The sequence below is a fragment of the Halichoerus grypus genome, chromosome 4, assembly GCF_964656455.1.
Source record: "Halichoerus grypus chromosome 4, mHalGry1.hap1.1, whole genome shotgun sequence".
Lineage (NCBI taxonomy): Eukaryota > Metazoa > Chordata > Mammalia > Carnivora > Phocidae > Halichoerus > Halichoerus grypus.
Genome location: NC_135715.1, coordinates 86,570,895 through 86,587,436, shown reverse-complemented (window position 1 = coordinate 86,587,436; position 16,542 = coordinate 86,570,895). Strand labels below are relative to the sequence as shown.

At 58.5% G+C, this 16,542-nt stretch overlaps 1 protein-coding gene across 18 annotated transcripts in view; it reads right to left on the bottom strand.

Annotated features, from left to right (window-relative positions):
• BIN1 (bridging integrator 1) overlaps window positions 1-16,542 on the bottom strand; it is a 55,642-nt gene that overhangs the window by 17,705 nt on the left and 21,395 nt on the right. For 9 of the 18 annotated variants that reach the window (XM_078070653.1, XM_036092906.2, XM_036092913.2 and 6 more), the window contains exons 2-7: window positions 10,777-10,857; window positions 4,199-4,253; window positions 3,852-3,946; window positions 3,392-3,487; window positions 2,379-2,486; window positions 1,462-1,554 (exon numbers count right to left, since the gene is read on the bottom strand). In XM_078070653.1, coding sequence (XP_077926779.1) covers window positions 1,462-1,554; window positions 2,379-2,486; window positions 3,392-3,487; window positions 3,852-3,946; window positions 4,199-4,253; window positions 10,777-10,857 — 528 coding nt within the window. Of the gene's footprint in view, window positions 1-1,461; window positions 1,555-2,378; window positions 2,487-3,391; window positions 3,488-3,851; window positions 3,947-4,198; window positions 4,254-10,776; window positions 10,858-16,186; window positions 16,256-16,542 lie in introns of those variants that run through there. The other 9 variants (XM_078070657.1, XM_036092912.2, XM_036092917.2 and 6 more) reach the window with 4 other exon arrangements.

The following is a 16,542-nucleotide window of genomic DNA, read 5'->3' as shown; positions in this document are numbered from 1 at the left end:
CAATTTGGCCAAAAGGCCAAACATCTGCAGTCCAACAACCAGAAATGAGATCATGTGCCTTAGCCTCCCTAGTGGCTCCCCTGAGGTAGGGGTGTGGGGCCCTCCCAGCAGGATCCCCCACCCACACCCATCTCAGGAGCCCAAAAACAGCCATGGGCACTACCCCCAAACCCCACAGTCTCTCAGGGGCAACAAAAATTTTCACCTGGTCTCCTGCCAAACCCACTTCAGGGAAAATTATGCAGAAACCCTGGCTCTGGGTCAGTGGCCCCATCCCCCTCCAGCCAGAAGTCCTGAACTCTATAGGCAGGGCTGGTGCTCCAGCCTCTAGCTCCTCCCCACCTCCCACAGACCATCTCCCCCAGACTTCGGAGATCCAGGGTCACCCCAGCCTCACGGTGGGGCTGTCACCAACTCCAAAGTCAGCCCATAACTTTGGCCTACAATAAATCAGGCAGCAAGTCAGGTAAGAAATTGGGCCACGAGCCCATGCCGAGCCCTGAGCTCTCCACATCACAGGCATTCAACACATGTGGGTTGAAGATGATGAAATGAGGAGTTGGCCCAGAAAAAATAGGGCAGCTGCCCAAAGAGAAACCCAACCTTGTGGGTCAGGGCTCCGTCGCCCGCCCCCACCTCAGGACCATGAGGGGTGCTAGAGTCCTGTCAGTTTCACTGGAGAGAAAACCATGAGGCCACCTCTCGCAGAGTATATCTAGCGGTCCCCGGCCACACTGTGCTCACCCAGAACCCAGCCTGTCCCGAGGGCAGAGGGCTGAGAAGAGTGAAGTATTGCCAGGGAAATAGGATCAGTCAGGAGTTTTGTACAAAGAGCCTCCTCCGAGAAGCCCTCCAGAACCACTGTGGTGTGCCTAGTTTGCCCTTCATGAAACTCCCAAAGAGCAGACCCTTTAGGCCCCAGGTCTCAGCATCCCAGCCACACTTGAAGAGCCTTGCCAGGGCTCCCCCTCCAGGAGCACCATGAAGGCCCACAGGTCCCAGGGGTCCCTATGAGCTGGGGTTTTGCCTCTCTGGGCAGGTTTGTCTCTTCAATAAATTTTGGGTAGCCTCACAGTTTTTATGAGGCTTGAAGGACAACACATGCTAGGACAGGAGCCCTCAGAGAGCACAAATGGCTCAGAGGCTTTCCTGCGTTCCCAGAGGCTAGGATTTCATAGAGTCTCAGGACTACCAGAGACTCGGGCACAAACCAACAGACCGGGGCCCTCCCCAGGTTAACCAGAGCCCCAAACCTCTCTCAGCCCCCGACATTTGACCTCACGTCTCATCTGAAGCAGGAGCTCTCTCAGCAGAGACATTTGTAAACGGCCCTGCCCCCCAACCCAGGAAAGGGACTAAGCCCTCCCCCGCCCTGGGCAGTGCAAGACAGGCGCCCAGCGCCAAGGACAGGACAACAGACCAGAAGGCGCCAGCACGTGCAAGGTTAGAAGCCAGTGTCACCTGATTTCGGAGCAGGTTAGTTTGAGCTACGAGATGAGCCTGCAGTTTGCCTTGGCACCACTGGGGGGCAGCTTTCTCAAGCAGCGAGACAGGCTGGGGGTGGGGAGGGGAGGTCAAGGCAAAGGAGAGTGGAGAAACAGGAGGGAGATGGGGAGAGAGAAACAAAGACACAGATATTAAACACGAAGTCCAAACGTCCCAAATGCAATGACAGACAAGCTGGCCACCCCTCCAGGGGGCCAGCCCCCCAGCAGGTAAAGGCCCCTGGAGGCTAAAATAATTAAGGGGAGCCCTGGGCAAGGGGCAGAGAAAGGGGTGAACTCCAACTGCAAAGCAAAACGTGAGAGTCGTTAGCAGGGGCAGAGGGGCTCAGCAAGCTTGGTCCTGCCCCGGGGTGGGCTGGGGAGAGGGGAGCCACCCTCAGCCCCTCACTTGTGGACAGCGTGACCAGCTCAAGCCCTGTGCCCTCAGGCTTGTTCCAGCGGAGACAGGGTCACATCGGATCCCATGACAGAATTCCACTCAGAGCACGCCAGGTCGGGTGGGGCTGTTCCAGTGAAACCCAAGCCAGGCCTGTTCTCATCCTGGAAAGTGGCCTCAGAGCAGGGTGGAGGGCCCAGGGCCCAGGGCAAGCGCGACAGGATAGGCAGGAAGTGGACCCTCACCCAGGTGCCCACAAAGGCCTTTCCCTCAACCTGCCGTGAGCCCAGCAGCATCCCTCACCCCCCTTACTACCTGGGACTAGTCACCAGCTGTAAACCCATCTGCAAGTGGGGTTGATGATTCCTGCCCCAGGGGAGCAGTGATAACCAACAGTGCAAAAGGGTGCAGTGAGTACAGCACAAGAAGAAGGCCCCTCCAGGGGACTTGGGTACCCCCCTTTAGGCTCTCCCCCAACCCTGCCCTCCAGCCCTTACCTTGGCAATTTTGGCTTCATCCTTCTTTTTGGCGGTTTGAAGGGACTCGTAATGGTGCCGGGCACTGTCATAGTCCACCAGCTTCCGCCCTCGCTTGGCAATGCGTGACTGAGGACAGACGGAGGTGAGGGGGTTGCTGGGATGCTGACCCAGGCTGGGCTCAGAGAAACTGGGCTATGGGCACTGGGAGTTGGATGAAGCCAAAGGGCCCAGGGCAGTTGACCCCAGGCTCAAGAAGTGCATCTAATGCATGCTTGAAACACTTCCTCCAGCATTTCTGGGGGCAAAGAGCTCACCCCTTCAAGGCGACCCATGCCCTCGGGGGGTCCTTTCTTATGCAGAGGTCAAACCACTGTCTTCAATATTCAGCCACTTTTGCCAGGACAAACCAGCCAGTACTGTGTGCGATACGCCTCCCCCTCCTGGACCCCAGGCTGCTCTACTGGTAGGCTACCACCATTGGCCTCCCTTGCACACTCCCCATAAGGCATCTTGAGGGGCCCGGGGCATCTGCATTGGGTGGCCACGGGGGCCAGCATGGAGCCCAACCCCCAGGGGCTCAGGTCCAGCGCAACAGTCACCACCTAGCCTCAACACCTCTGCTTCCATGTCTGAAGCACCTGGGGCCCACTGGCTGCAGTGGAGGGCACCTATCAGGCCCCCATGCTCAGGCCTTACATCCCCTTAATATACCTTATACAACCCTATAGTCACTCCACAGTGACACGGCCACACAGACGTACATGCACCATGAGGTCTCTTCCCCAAGTCCAGAGACCCAAAGCCCTCAGCTCAGAAAGGCCCAGGTCTGGGGGCTGGTGGGCTGGCCTCAGAGGGAGCAGCGCTGGAGGGATGAATTGCCAGGTGAGGGAGATGTCAGCCTTCAGGGCAGTCACCTCAGTGCCTGAGCCGGCCCTAGGCTGACCCCTTCCCCCCATCCTTCTATCCCCGCTTCAACTCCCCTGCACAGGCTACCAGGCCAGAGCACGACAGATCCACAAAAAGTGCCTCACCTTGATGTCAGGGAACTGGCCCAGGTATGTGTCCATGGTCAGCAGCGCCTGGTCCACCAGCTTCTGATGGTAATCCAGCCAGAGGAGGTCATTGTTCTGAAGGAGGTGAGAGCTCATGAGTATACGGCCCGGGAAGCTGGGCCACACCAAGTCCCCAGCTCTCTCCTCCCAGAGACCTGGGGTTCACAGCCCAGAGGCTTCTCAGAACCTCAGGTCCCTTGGCTGTAAAATGAGGGTAGTAACTCCTGCCCTCTAGCCTCTCACAGGGCAAGTATAAGGAACAGATAAGCCCAGGGCTGGTAGCTCAGGGAGGGGAGGTGACTTGCCCAAGGGCACACAGCATGGGAATGCCCGAAAACCAGAATGGCTTGTCCCAGAGGGCAAGGCAGGGCGGAATAGGCCTGGGGCTGAAACCAGAGGGCCCTCTGGGAAGGACCGAGGTCACCTGCCTCACGCTCACCTCAGCTATCTTGTTTGCTTCATCCCTGCCAGGCCAGTCGGGCTCGTACACCTCCTGCAGACATTCGTTCAGTTTCTTGGAGGCCTCGTGCATGGCTGTGGGGCAGAAGGGCCATGCTGCAGCCAGGGCCACGGGGCAGGGGGCGGGGATGAAGGTGGGGGCAGGGGAGGGACAGGGACGGTCACCCTTGCCCCCACCTCCTAAGGCCCCACTGTCAGCGCTTACCGCTCCGTAACAAACCCTGGTCCCCATCCCAGCTCTGCCCCCATCACCTTCATGGGGCAAAGGCCCCTCAGTGTCCCATGAAGCCCACTACCCAGACCAGGTCTGCCCTGCCTGCCCCTCACCCTTGACTGAGGCCAGGTAGGTCCGGAGATCCTTCTGCAGTCGAGTGCCCTCAGTCTGCAAAGAGAAAGCCAAGGCCAGGGTGAGGGCCCAGGGCACACGCTGTACCCGACCCTGTCCTCCCTGCACTCCCATGTGGACAAACACAGGCTGCTCCTGACGGCCGCCCCAGATCCGCTGTCCTCATCAGGGCAGGACTGGAGAAGACAAGACATGAGCGACAGCTCCTGGGCACGGCCTGGCCCGGAGCGCCCCTCGGAGCCGGCAGCTACTGTCTCTAGCTGCAAACGCCTACTGAGCATCCAGTGCTTCTCAGCACCACCCCTGCCTCAGGAGCCCTGTGCGCCATGGGGTATTCCTCCTGGTTTGTCAGCACCTGTCTCTTCTGGGCAGTCTTCTCAGCCCTGTAAGGAAGGCAGGAAAGTAGAGACCCCTCCACCCTAAACAAGGCACCAGGGACACAGGCTCAATGACAGGTATGACGCAGCACACATGTACAATGGGACTGGCGTACATACGAGGCGTGCCCCGGACAACCACGGACCAGAGGACCAATGAGCACAGAACACGGGAGTGGAACACCCAGCACCTTGCCCCAAAACCTTAGGCCAGCACGCTCCCACTGCATGGTGCCAGGGACAGAGGATGGCTCTGGAAGGGCCAGGGGAGGTAGGCTGTGGAAGGTGGAAGGGAATGGCTTAGCCAGGCTCACAGAAGCGGTGGGTCATGCCCACGACTCTCAGACACTGGCCCAGCCAAGAGGGAGGATGTAGGATGTAAGAGGAAAAGATTGGCCAGGGGACTGGGCCAGACAGTGAAGGCCCTGAGCTGGGGAGACAGCCCCAGGGACTTGCTGAGACAGCAGGACCAGCAGAGAGGATGGACCCATAGGCAAAACCTCCAGTTCCTCTGGATTATCAATGCCACACAAGGCAGGAGCAAGAAAACTGAGCCCCAGGTGAGAGGGGGTAAACAGGCTGAGGCAACAGGTGAGGTATGAGAGCACCAACAGTGAGATGCTGGAGTTTCCAGAAGCCATGTGCAAAGGGGTCTCAGAGAGCACACTGGCTTTGGGGTATGAAGACCCGCCCAACTCTGGCCCTCACTAGACATATAGCCCTAAGCAAGTGACCAAACCTCTCTGAGCCTTGGTCTCTTCATCTGTCAGCTGGGATGAATGACCCCTGCCTGGCAGACAGCCAGCTAGTGTGCGCTCAGGAAGAACAGCCTAAGTGGCCAGACGCCTAGCCTTGAAGGCCAGCTCCAAGAGATGGGCTTTATGCTGAGGATGGTGATGTGGGGCAGTGGGGGAACCTGAGGAGAGAGGGCTTCTGGAGGGCCAAGGATGGCAGTGCCAGAAGCTGGTTTCTTCGGGGGACGAGCACCCTCCTGGCGTCTCCCTGCCTGATGCTGCTCACATCTTGTTTTGGATTCCCTTGCCCTGGTGAAGGGTTAGACAGACACAGACCCACAAGCAGCCACAGTCCCACTCAGGCGCCTCTGCAGGAGATGAGAAGTGGTCTCCACTCCAGCTGAGGGCAAGCAGGGACACAACCAGCCTTCTAGGTGCACCCCAGGCACCCTCAAACCTCTCCAACCCCCCCCAAACAGGCTCTCCCTCCTCATAGCCAGGGCCTGCTCTTCCTCTCCCAGTGCGCTCAGAGCATCACATACCACCTGCCCAGTGGGGCTGGCTCTTTCCTGCATCCATCTCCATATCATCACTGTCCCTACCTGAAATATGAGGGAGCTGAGAGGTTCAGTGACTTGCCCGGTGCGACACAGACTGGTAGAACTAGTGAGAACCCCCACCGCCTGGGCACTCAGGCCCCCCAGGCAGCTGCCTGTTTATCATGATGGGTGCTTCCAGAAGACAACAGAGGTGTCATGCAGGGAGGGTTCCAGGGCAGTGCATAAGATGTACAATTAGAAAAAAACAAAAAAACAAGGGGTGGTGGGAAAAAAAAAAAACCTCTCCAAAATTGCTTGAATCCCCACAGACCACAGAGTAGCCTAGAGAAGCCTGGCCACACGGAATTCTGAGGAACTTCAAAGATCGAGGCCTGATGATTAAAGATTAAAGGCCAATCCACAGCATCCTAACCTCTCTGGAATTCCATCAGGGATCAGATGTGGGCCCTGTGGGACTGGGAATGGGGAAGGGCCCATCCCACACTTGATGCTTTGGTGATGCAGATGAGGATTCAAACGTGTTCATGACTCAAGGCTATTGCATTCATCTGATGCCACAGAATCTTCCAGACTCAGTTTCTCTTCCTGCCAAGCCTCCGTCATCTCACTCCCCTCCCCACCATCCTGCGAGCGCCTGTCTACTCTGCACCCCGAGGAAGGGGTCTCCCGAGGGGCGGGTTGCTGTGCTTGACCGGGTCTCAGGCAGTACCAGGGCCCCTTGTGCTTCCCGAACAAGGCCACGCTGTGAGCAGGCACCCTGGGCACAGATGTGCAAGGGGCCGCCCAGAGCTCTGCCTCGCACGTGCCAACTGCAGCTGGGTCCCTAAGCCACACTCCCCAGTCAGTCCCCAGGATCAGGCACAGCCCTCCCCCCTGCAGCTGCCTCCTGCAGGGCAGCGCCCAGGCAGGCCAGCACAGAACCTGTGTGTTTGCTCCCAGACTGGCTCCCTTGGCCCTCCACATAGGGCACCTGAGAAACAACTCTCTGGAGGTTCCTAGGGCTTTAACACACTCCTTGAAGAGCAGCTGAGGGAAGAAGAAAGTTCTGGAGCACAGTCCCTTCAGCCTGCTCTCCTGGCTCTGGACTCAGGAGTCTGGAAGCACACCACAACCCAGTACCAACACCTAGTATAACCCCACGGGGGTGGCTTGGCCAGCACCCCACATCCCTGCTGTACCTTCCTTCAAAGGGTGCTCCCTGCCTCCCCTGACATCAGCCCCCACCAGTGGTCTGAAGACCCAAGCCCTCATCTTCCCAGTGGGTCTAGGGGGCAGGGACATCCCCCCTGCAGGACTCCCTCTGGCCCCAGCTGACTTGCGCCCCTCTGCAGTCCATTCCAGAGGGTCTTCATGCAATAGCCAGGGATGCCCTCTTTGAGCAGAGCAGGCCCTAAGAACAAGAAGGAATCCGACCTGCCCCACCTCAGCAACAGACAAGCAATAATGAGCCCTGGGGTGCAAACTACAGGTGGTCCCGGGGGAAGAGCTTGACCCATTCACCTCCCCCTTCCACTGCCCCCCAGCTCAGGTTCAACTCAGGCCTTCCTGGGAGCCATACTGGGTCCTCTGAGTGGGCCAAGCTGTTTCTCAGTACAGGGACAGAGGGCAGGAGTGCCAAGACAGGTGCTGAGTGGGCCCAGGAAGGGCTATGAAACCTGTCCCTTGTGAGAGCCGGTGACAGCAAGGTGACCTACGCCCTCACCTAGGGCACCTGTAGGAAGGGGTAGGAGATTTACTTCCTTGAAGCCCATATCCCCTGCCAGCCTAGTCCCCGACTAGCACGGGGCCCACTGCGCTTGGTGTTCACAGATGAAGAGCAGGAGAACACTCAGCTTCCAGACTTCCCACACTCAACCTCCACCCCACCTTTCCCAGGGTCGCCCAAGCCCAGGGCTCCAGCCACCCACACACACCCATCAAATCCAGAACCACATGGCTGCCTTAACCCCCAAGAGAGGGTTACCCAAGTCTCAAATGAGACCTCAAATCTACCCCTCTTACTTGGCCCCTGAAAAACCAGCCACCCCTAACCTGAAGGCAGACAGAGCCCCAGCTCAAGTGCCCACTCCATGTCCACCTCCAGGGAGCCACCAGCACTGACTATCTTCAGCACTGGCCTCACTGCCTGGCCCCTCTGCCCAAGGACCACTGAGTGACTCCTTGTCCAGAGCCGGGACCCAGAGGGGGTGACTCTGAGGGACAAAAGTGGACAGTAACGCTCTGGCCCCAGCACTGGGGCCAGGCCAAAGGGAACCTCAGCTCCCAGACATGTACTTTGCTCACCTTCTGCCAAAGAGCCCAGCTGATGGGGCAGCCCCATCACCTCCACCCAGCTCAGGAGCTGCCCTAATCTTTCTCCCCAGCCCAGCCAGTCATCCTCAGGATTGGGGCTCGGCTCCAGAGAGCCGACCTGAGAGTGGACAGATCTGGACACCACACACTGTGTGTCTTTGGAAAAGTCGCTTAACCCCACTGGGCTTCAAGTACCTCCTCTATAAAATGAAGAGACTATCAGCATCCGCCTCAGGAATGCAAGGTTCAGGTCTGTAAAACACAAGCAGTACCTAGTCTAGAGTAGGGACTCTAGAAACAGTGATTCCCTAAAAGACTTTCAGAGCATCCCATAACCTGAGGAAGCCAGCTGAGTCAGAAGCAAAGTCTTCAGGCTTCTTGTCCAAGCCTCCATTTTGCAAAACTGATGCCCAGGGAGCAGGGGCTCACCCAGGGCCACAGGGGCAGTAGATGGCTCTGACATGGCATATACCTGGGCCTTGAAACACCTCCCATTCATGGCCTGGGGGACAAGCAGCCATGAGGGCTCCCATTCCTGCCCTAAGGAGCCTCTCCATTGAGCTCTTCTGGCAGGCGAGAGTGGACTTGGCCCTGGAGACTTTCCCAGCTGCTCTCCGCACCCCTCTCTTCAATCATGCGTCCGCCCAACCCCAGGCGCTCTCCCATCATGTCCCCAGGCCCTCTCCCATCATGCCCCCTACCCCATGGCCCTCTCCCAGAATGCTCCCTGGGCCTCTCCCAGCTTGCCCCCTGGCCCTTTCCCAGCATGCTCTCCAGCCCTCTGCCAGCATGCCCCCCCCACCACTCTCACCCAGCATGCCCCCTATTCTCTCCCAGCATGCCCCTCAGGCCTCTCCTAGCATACCCCCCACTCTCTCCCAGCATGCCCCCTACTCTCTCCCAGCATGGCCCACAGGCCTCTGCTAGCATACCCACCCCCCGACTCTCTCCCAGCATGCCCCCTCCCAGCCCTCTCCCAGCATGCCCCTTACTCTCTCCCAGCATGCCCCCTGGCCCTTTCCCAGCATGCTCCCCAGCCCTCTGTCAGCATGGCGCCCACTCTCACCCAGCATGCCCCCTACTCTCCCAGCATGTCCCTCAGGCCTTTCCTAGCATACCTCCCACTCTCTCCCAGCATGCCCCCTACTCTCTCCCAGCATGGCCCACAGGCCTCTGCTAGCATACCCACCCCCCCAACTCTCTCCCAGCATGCCCCCTACTCTCCCCCAACATGGCCCATGGGCCTCTCTTAGCATGCCCCTGTCCCTCTCCCAGCATGCTCCCCAGCTCCCAGCTCCTGGCCAGTGGACTGTCAAAGTTCTCCAAAGAAAGCCCCCTCCCCTGGGTTTAATTCCAGCTGCAGAGGTATTGGTGGGCACCTTCAGTGCTTTCAGAGGGCTCAGGCATAAACGAGGAGTAGGGAGAGGCCTGGTCCTTCCCAGCCCCAAGTCTGGGCCTATTTGGCCCCTTTCCTAGCACAGCTTAGACCATGACCCCACCCCCCCCCCGCCCATTCCCATTCCTTGTGGCCCCTGCTGGCCTCCATCCCCACCTGTTCTCACTGGGGGCTAGCCTGCAGAAGCCACAGGGCCATGGCCCAGCTCTCCCTCACTTCCTGCCACCGGGCCCTTCCCAGAGAGGGGAGAACCACCAGGGTTATCTCATTCCCCCCCTTCTATATCTTCAGATACACCCACAGAAATGGCTAATTCTAGGGGCACCTGGGTGGCCCAGTAGGTTAAGCGTCTGACTCTTGATCTCAGCTCAGGTCTTGATCTCAGGGTCATGGAAAAAAAAAAAGTGGCTAATTTTAGACTTAGCAGATTTATGTGAGGGAAAAGGTTTCAGGGACATCCCAGTTAAAGTATTCAGGGTCCTTCAGTCAGGAAGTCCTCCCTTGTATCTAACCACTGCCCCCAGGCTGCCAACCTGATTAAGCCCCTTCTGTCACTGGTCTCTGAACTATCTAAAGGAATTTGGTAAGGGTGCCATTGCAATCTTTGGAACCAAACAAGTATGGATCTAAATCCACTCCCAAAGCAGGATGGCCTTGGGCAAATTACCCAACTTCTCTGAGCCTCAACTTCTTCATCTATAAAAGGGGAACGATGATACTGGATACCTTACAGGGCTATTGGGAGGCATCCATAGGCCATGCTCAGCAGGTGCTCAAATCAGATCCTGTCTGCTCTGCTCCCACAGTAAACTCTGCAAACGCCACTCTCCTCACAAGAAGCTTCTTTAGCTCTCACTTGCTTTGACATTCAAGGTTTTCCAGAGTCTGGCCAAAATCTATTGCCTGCTCCCCCCCAACCCCTACCACCCCCCCAACCTGCCCCAGGCCTTCATATGCCTTATCAAAGACCTAAAGTATACCCCCCAGCCCTCCCTCCATGGCTCTTTGGTCCATGCCCCTTGGTCCATGCCCAGAGCCAGTGCTCCCTCTTCCAGGAAGTCTTCCGTGACTTTGCCAGCCCACACTGGCCCCTTCTCCCAGCTCTCTAACTCCACAAACTCAGCTCTTGACATTTTTTACCTGGCAGCCTCACTTCCACTTTGCACAAGCTCCCTAAGGCCAAAGGCCACCCACACTCACCAGCTGCTTGTTGAAATTCTGGACACACTGTTCAAACTGCTCATCTTTTGTCTCATCCGCCTTTCCCAGTTTCTGGAGGACCTGCCAAGGCAGCGGGAGAAGGGAAGCGTTACCATGAGAAAGAGGGTGGCCAAACCAAGAGTGCCCAATCACCAGTACCACAGATGGCTTCCCACCCCAGCCAGCGTCCTGGGGGCCCACAGCCAGCATCACGCAGCCCAGGGCACTGGGACCATCAGAAGATTTCATGGCTGCTGTGATCCCCAAAAGCAACCCTGAGTCCACCAAGCCTTGAGACCTCCTCATCCTCTATCGGCCAAGTGGAGGAGCTTAGGTCAGGCTTGCTGGAGTGACTGAAACCAGGAGGAGGGGGATACCCTCAAAGAAAGCTTGAGGGGTCAGGCACCCCTCCTTGCTGATCTCACACTGCACCCCTGGGGGCTCCACCCCAACCCTGGTGGCTAAAAAGTGAGTTGAGCACAAGAGGGCCCAGGTAAGGGCAGCCCCACCACCCCACATGACTCCATTTCCTGGGCCCAAGACTCAGGAATACCAGAGGGAGGAGCAGAGCAGCCCTGAGCAGGAGGTAACTACCCCAGGACACAGAGGGCAGCGAGGGGCGGCCAGGGGTCAGGCTCTTCGTGTCAGTGGGAGCCAGCTCGCAATCTGACTAGATTTTCAGATATGACCTGCTCCCTTCTCTACAGCCCAGAGGGCCAAGCTGGGCCCACTCCTGGCCACACTCACACTCACACTCACACACACACTCACACACACACACTCACACACATGGGTTTACAGCTACCCGCTCTACCCCCAACTAGACATCTCAGAGGCGGACTCTCCCCCTGATGAGTCACAACTGTGCTTTCTCAGCTGTGTGGGGAGAGTGGGAGGGGAGGGCAGAGGTGGGAAGAGGGCTGGGTAGCAGCAGAGAGACCCAGGGCCAGAAGAGGGGGAAAGACTTAGAAAAAGGAGCTGGATCAGGAGCCTGAGAGGAAGTATGATGGGAGGGTGGAGGCGAGGAAGGGCAAGGGCAACAGGGGAGGGGAGGGCAGGCAAAGAGAAAGAGGAGAGATAGGGTGCAGAAAGGGGAAGCTGGGGCGCCTGGGTGGCTCAGTCGTTAAGCGTCTGCCTTCGGCTCAGGTCATGATCCCGGGGTCCTGGGATTGAGCCCCGCACTGGGCTCCCTGCTCACTGGGGAGTCTGCTTCTCTCTCTCCCTCTGCCCCTCCCCCATGCTCGTGCTCTCTCTCTCTCTCTCTCTCAAATAAATAAATAAAATTTAAAAAAAAACAAACAAACAAAAACGAATGAGAAGAAAGGTGGCAGTGGGTGGGGGTGGCAGGCGGAGGGAAAATCGGCAGCCTGAACCGAGGGACGCCCTGTCCCAGAACAGAGAGCCCGGACCCTTCCCAGCCCTGACTGGCCCTAGGATGGCCTAGGCCGCCGGCTGCACCATCTCCAGCAGGCTCGGGGGCCACGGCCAGACCTTCTCTCGGCGTGTTCATTTAGCCACCTCACCAAGTGCCGGCTCTGTGCACAGCCACGGGCCCCTCTGCTGGGGTAGCAGACATCAATCGGACATGGATCCAGACAGAGGGAAGCACACAGCACTGCAGGAGCCTGGGGTGGAGAGCCCATGCAGCCTGGGCAATCAGGGAAGACTTCCTAGGGGAAGTGGCAGCTCAACAGCAGGGAGAGCATGCAGCAAAGGCGCGGAGACCAGAGAGATGTGAGGTACATTACCAGGGAATTTCAAACAGCCCAAGGTGACCACAAGTCACAGAGGATGGTGAGGGAGGATACACGCAGCAGGAGGAGCAGGGGGTAGGCCTGGGAGAGGAGCCCACCAACAACTTTGCGCTGTAATGGTCACAGCACAGTTTATTGGGCAAGTGCAGCTGTAGGCCAAGGGCTGACACTGAGGTGAGAGGCACAAAGCAAAACAAAGCCACCAAGAGCAAGAAAATCAGCACTTCCTGCCAGCCACGGGCTCCCCCCCACCTCCCCCTTGGCAACCATACACAGCTGGTCCCGTGGAAATGGGGTGGAGCTGTGGAGGCGCCTGGCCCACTCTGCATGGAGCTTGAGTGGGTGACTCACCCCACTATCAGACGCCAGCCCCTTGGCCCCACCACCTCCAAAGACAGAAATGGAACACCAGGTGGAAAAGAACTTCCAGAAGTCAACAGAGGCCGCTGGAGTGGGCAAGAGGCTCCCAGGAAGCAGGATCAAGGCCTGGTCGGCCCTCAAGACAGGAGGACTGGGAAGTGGCCCCGTCCAACCCCTTCCTCTCTTCTCCCTGAGGAGATGTACGCAGTCAGCAAAAGGTCCCTAATCCCAGTCCTACCACCAGAGTGCCCGAGGGCTCCAAGCCCCCAGATCTGCACCCAGACACGCACACCTGGGCCCAGTTCCCCAACCGTGCTCCACCAGGGAGATCGTCAGGCCGGCCACAGCGAGCCAGGCCCGGCAGTGAGAAGACACTGAGAAAGGGGACTTTCTCTCTGAGCCTCAAGGGCATTGTCTGGAAAATACAGGGAACACTGGCACCCACCTGAAGGGCAGCTTCACGGGGGAGTCATCTGAACCAAGGTTTGAAGGATGGATAGTTTATAAGGCACATCCTATCCATCCTTCAAAACCTGGCTCAGATGACACCCCCGTGAAGCTGCCCTGCCCTCTCTCCCCCACACACCCCAGAGCAGTTAGGGCCGGGGACCTACTCTCCTCACTACTCCGTAACGTGCCCATGCATCTGCCTCTGGCTCTGCACCAGCCACATGAAAAGTGTGAGGTCACAGACGGCGTCCAGCCTTTTCCATGTCCCCGGCTCCTGCAGAGGGCTGGGGACAGGCCCGACACACCGCTTGCTCTTGGTGGCTGCTGGCTAATCTAAGCCGTGAGCTGTGAGGACAGAGTCAAGACCTTGAACAAAGCATCCCATCTCTCAGACAAAGTATCCTCTTCTGCAAAATGGAAAGGTTGTGTACAGAAGGCACCCAGCCTGACTCATGGCCAGAAAGCTCACCGTGAAAGGTCACCCTTGAAACTAGGGCTAGAGCTAGCACTCACATTAATCTGAGGTCTGGTCTTGGGTGACGTGGGCCTGACAAGGCAGTGTGCAGGGGGGTGGCCAGCACAGGAAGGTGGGCCAGGCTCCCGGCTCCGCATGACCTCAGGCTAACTGCTTAACCTCTCCACACCTCAAATGGTGACCACCGTGGGGCCAAGGCTTGAGAAAATGCGCGGTGAGTGCGTGCTGGCCTTGGCCTTGTTAATCCTCACTGTACCCACCCCCATTTTAGAGATGACAGAAGGAGGGCACACAGCCTGGGTCCCCGACCTCAAGGCGCTGCTGGAATGGCTACTGGGGGAAACACAAGCTGGGCGTGCCTGCCTCGAAGAGGCACCAGGACAAAATTCGGTCCAGTAAAATCCCACAACCTCCCGCTACCAGCTTCCTTTTGTCCACCCTCTGTAACTGGAACCCCTGCCTGATCAGCTGCTGGCTGACCATGACCAATCCCCTCCCCACCACCTGAAAGCTATTCAGCCATGCTGCCATCTGCCCCATCCCCAGGAGAGGCCCCAAGGTTGCGCTCTTCAGCCCCCACCAGTGCCTTCACCTCGGACACACACGCGTGCACTCAGCCCTCTACTCAGCAAGAGGGAAGCTGTGGCCATGGACATGGCCCTCAGCGGCACAGGTGCTCCACCCATTCAATACACGGTTAGTGGGGTCTCCTTGTGCCAAGCTCACACACAGACCACTGAGAGCAGCAGGGGGACTCTGGGTGTCCAGAGGGGCTGGCTTCCCGGGGGGGCTCAGAGAATGCGGGACAGCCAAGGTGGGTTCAAAGGATGAGCAGGAGTCAGGTGGGCAGGAGGGCCTGGTGGCCGAGAGGCAGGATTCCCACTGTCTATCCAGGGTTATGTAGGGGGAGGGCCCCAGACACTCTGGTGTCACACACACTTACACACTTGTCACACATGTCTCCCTTTGTAATAAACACAGGGAGCCTCTCTGACGATGGGACAGAGGACAGGTGCACAGGCCCTGCCACACCTTGGTGTTAGCCCAGGGGCAGGGAGTGGGGACGGTTCAGCAGCCCAGCGGCCAGCAGTCCAGAAAGCCTCATCGGGGCCATGGCTTCTCAACACGTCCTCAGCCCAGCCAGATAGCAGTGGCGCCAACCTGCCTCAGAAGGGACAGTCTGGGGCAGGGCAGAGCCGGGCAGCTGGTGGCAGAAACAAAGCCGCCTCTGACAGCATCCACACTTCAGCCTCACTGAACCTGGGCCGTGACCCGGGGCCAGCAGCCCCTCCCAGAGCAGGGTAGGAGGCTCCCCAGGGCTCGGGCGGAGCTTCGGAGGAGGGAGGTGCCCCTTCCCCAGCCTCTCTGCTGTGACCTTACTCACAGCCCAGAGCATCCCACTCCCACAGCCCGTATGGGGAGTCCTGCCAAACCCTCACCTCTCCTCCTCCCAGCCAGCAAATGACCCCTGGGACAAGGCACCTGTGTCTCTGCACAGTCACACTTGCATGACCACCGACCCTAGAGGAACAGGAAGGTCCCTGGGGGCCAGGCTTGTTTGAACTAGGAGCAGTTGATCACTTACTACTCAAGGAGCACTGAACAAAGCACTTTACAGTCACCAAGCGCTCCCTCTTACAGGTGAGCGTCTTCACCTCCATGTGACAGATGGCAGGTGAGCACAGATAAATCAGGACACATAGCCTAAGGTCTTACACTCAGGAGTAAGCTCTGAGCTTCTCTGCCGCTCCCAGCCCCCAAAACTGGAGGAGGGGCACCCAGTAGGCCTCATCGGGCACAAGGCACTCCAGCCCAGCTGATACAGTGTGGATAAGCATGTCTGCGGGCACTCACCCACTGGGCTGACAGCGGGTGGCCCTGCCTGGAGCCCTGAACTCAGGGCAATCCCCTCCCGGGGGCTCTAACCCCTCCTTCCTCCAGGGAGGGACCGGGTTCTCCGGCATTGAGGGGACACACACTCACATCTGAATGGCATGGCACAGGGCAGGAGTAAGTGCTTTCTAGAACCCAAGGCTGGGGAAAAGAGCCAAGTCCAGAGGCCCAGGAGGGAAGCCCAAGGGAGGCAGGGCCCATGTTCCCAGTCAGCCCTGGTCCCCAGGCTCTGGGCCAGACAGGAAAGCTGGGGGCTCCCCCAGCAGCTACAGCACCCTTGTCACGGCTGCAGCACAGGCATCTCACACAGCCAGCCAAGATGGGGACCCACTCACACCTCACCCCGAGCGTCCCCAGAACCCCAACCCCTCCACACACACACACATACACACACTCACACACACACAAGCGGTGGGGAGGGGCCTCGTCCAGCTCCCCTCCAAAGACCCACCGCCCAGCTGCTGAGACCCCAACAGACCTTTACCTTTCTCATCATCTCCTCCCGGCACCTGCCCGGTCGCTGCCTCTGACAGGGTTGGTGGCGAAGTGAGCTGTACCCGGGGGGCTGGGTGTTGCCACCTCACTGCTTCCTCCCAGGAGAGCTTGCGGTCCGGGGGACCACAGCAACAGGATGCACGTCCTCGCACCTCACACACACCTCCCAGACAGGCAGGACAGGCAGACCGACAGACAGATGGGCAGGCAGGTGTAAGGCCAGGTTTTCCCACAGATTGCTCAGCACACACAGCTGGGCTCTCTTCTGAGGGAGACTCCCCAAGAGGCGAAAGGCCAGAGCTGCCCCCTCCCCCAGGCAGACATGCCAGTCTGGCATAT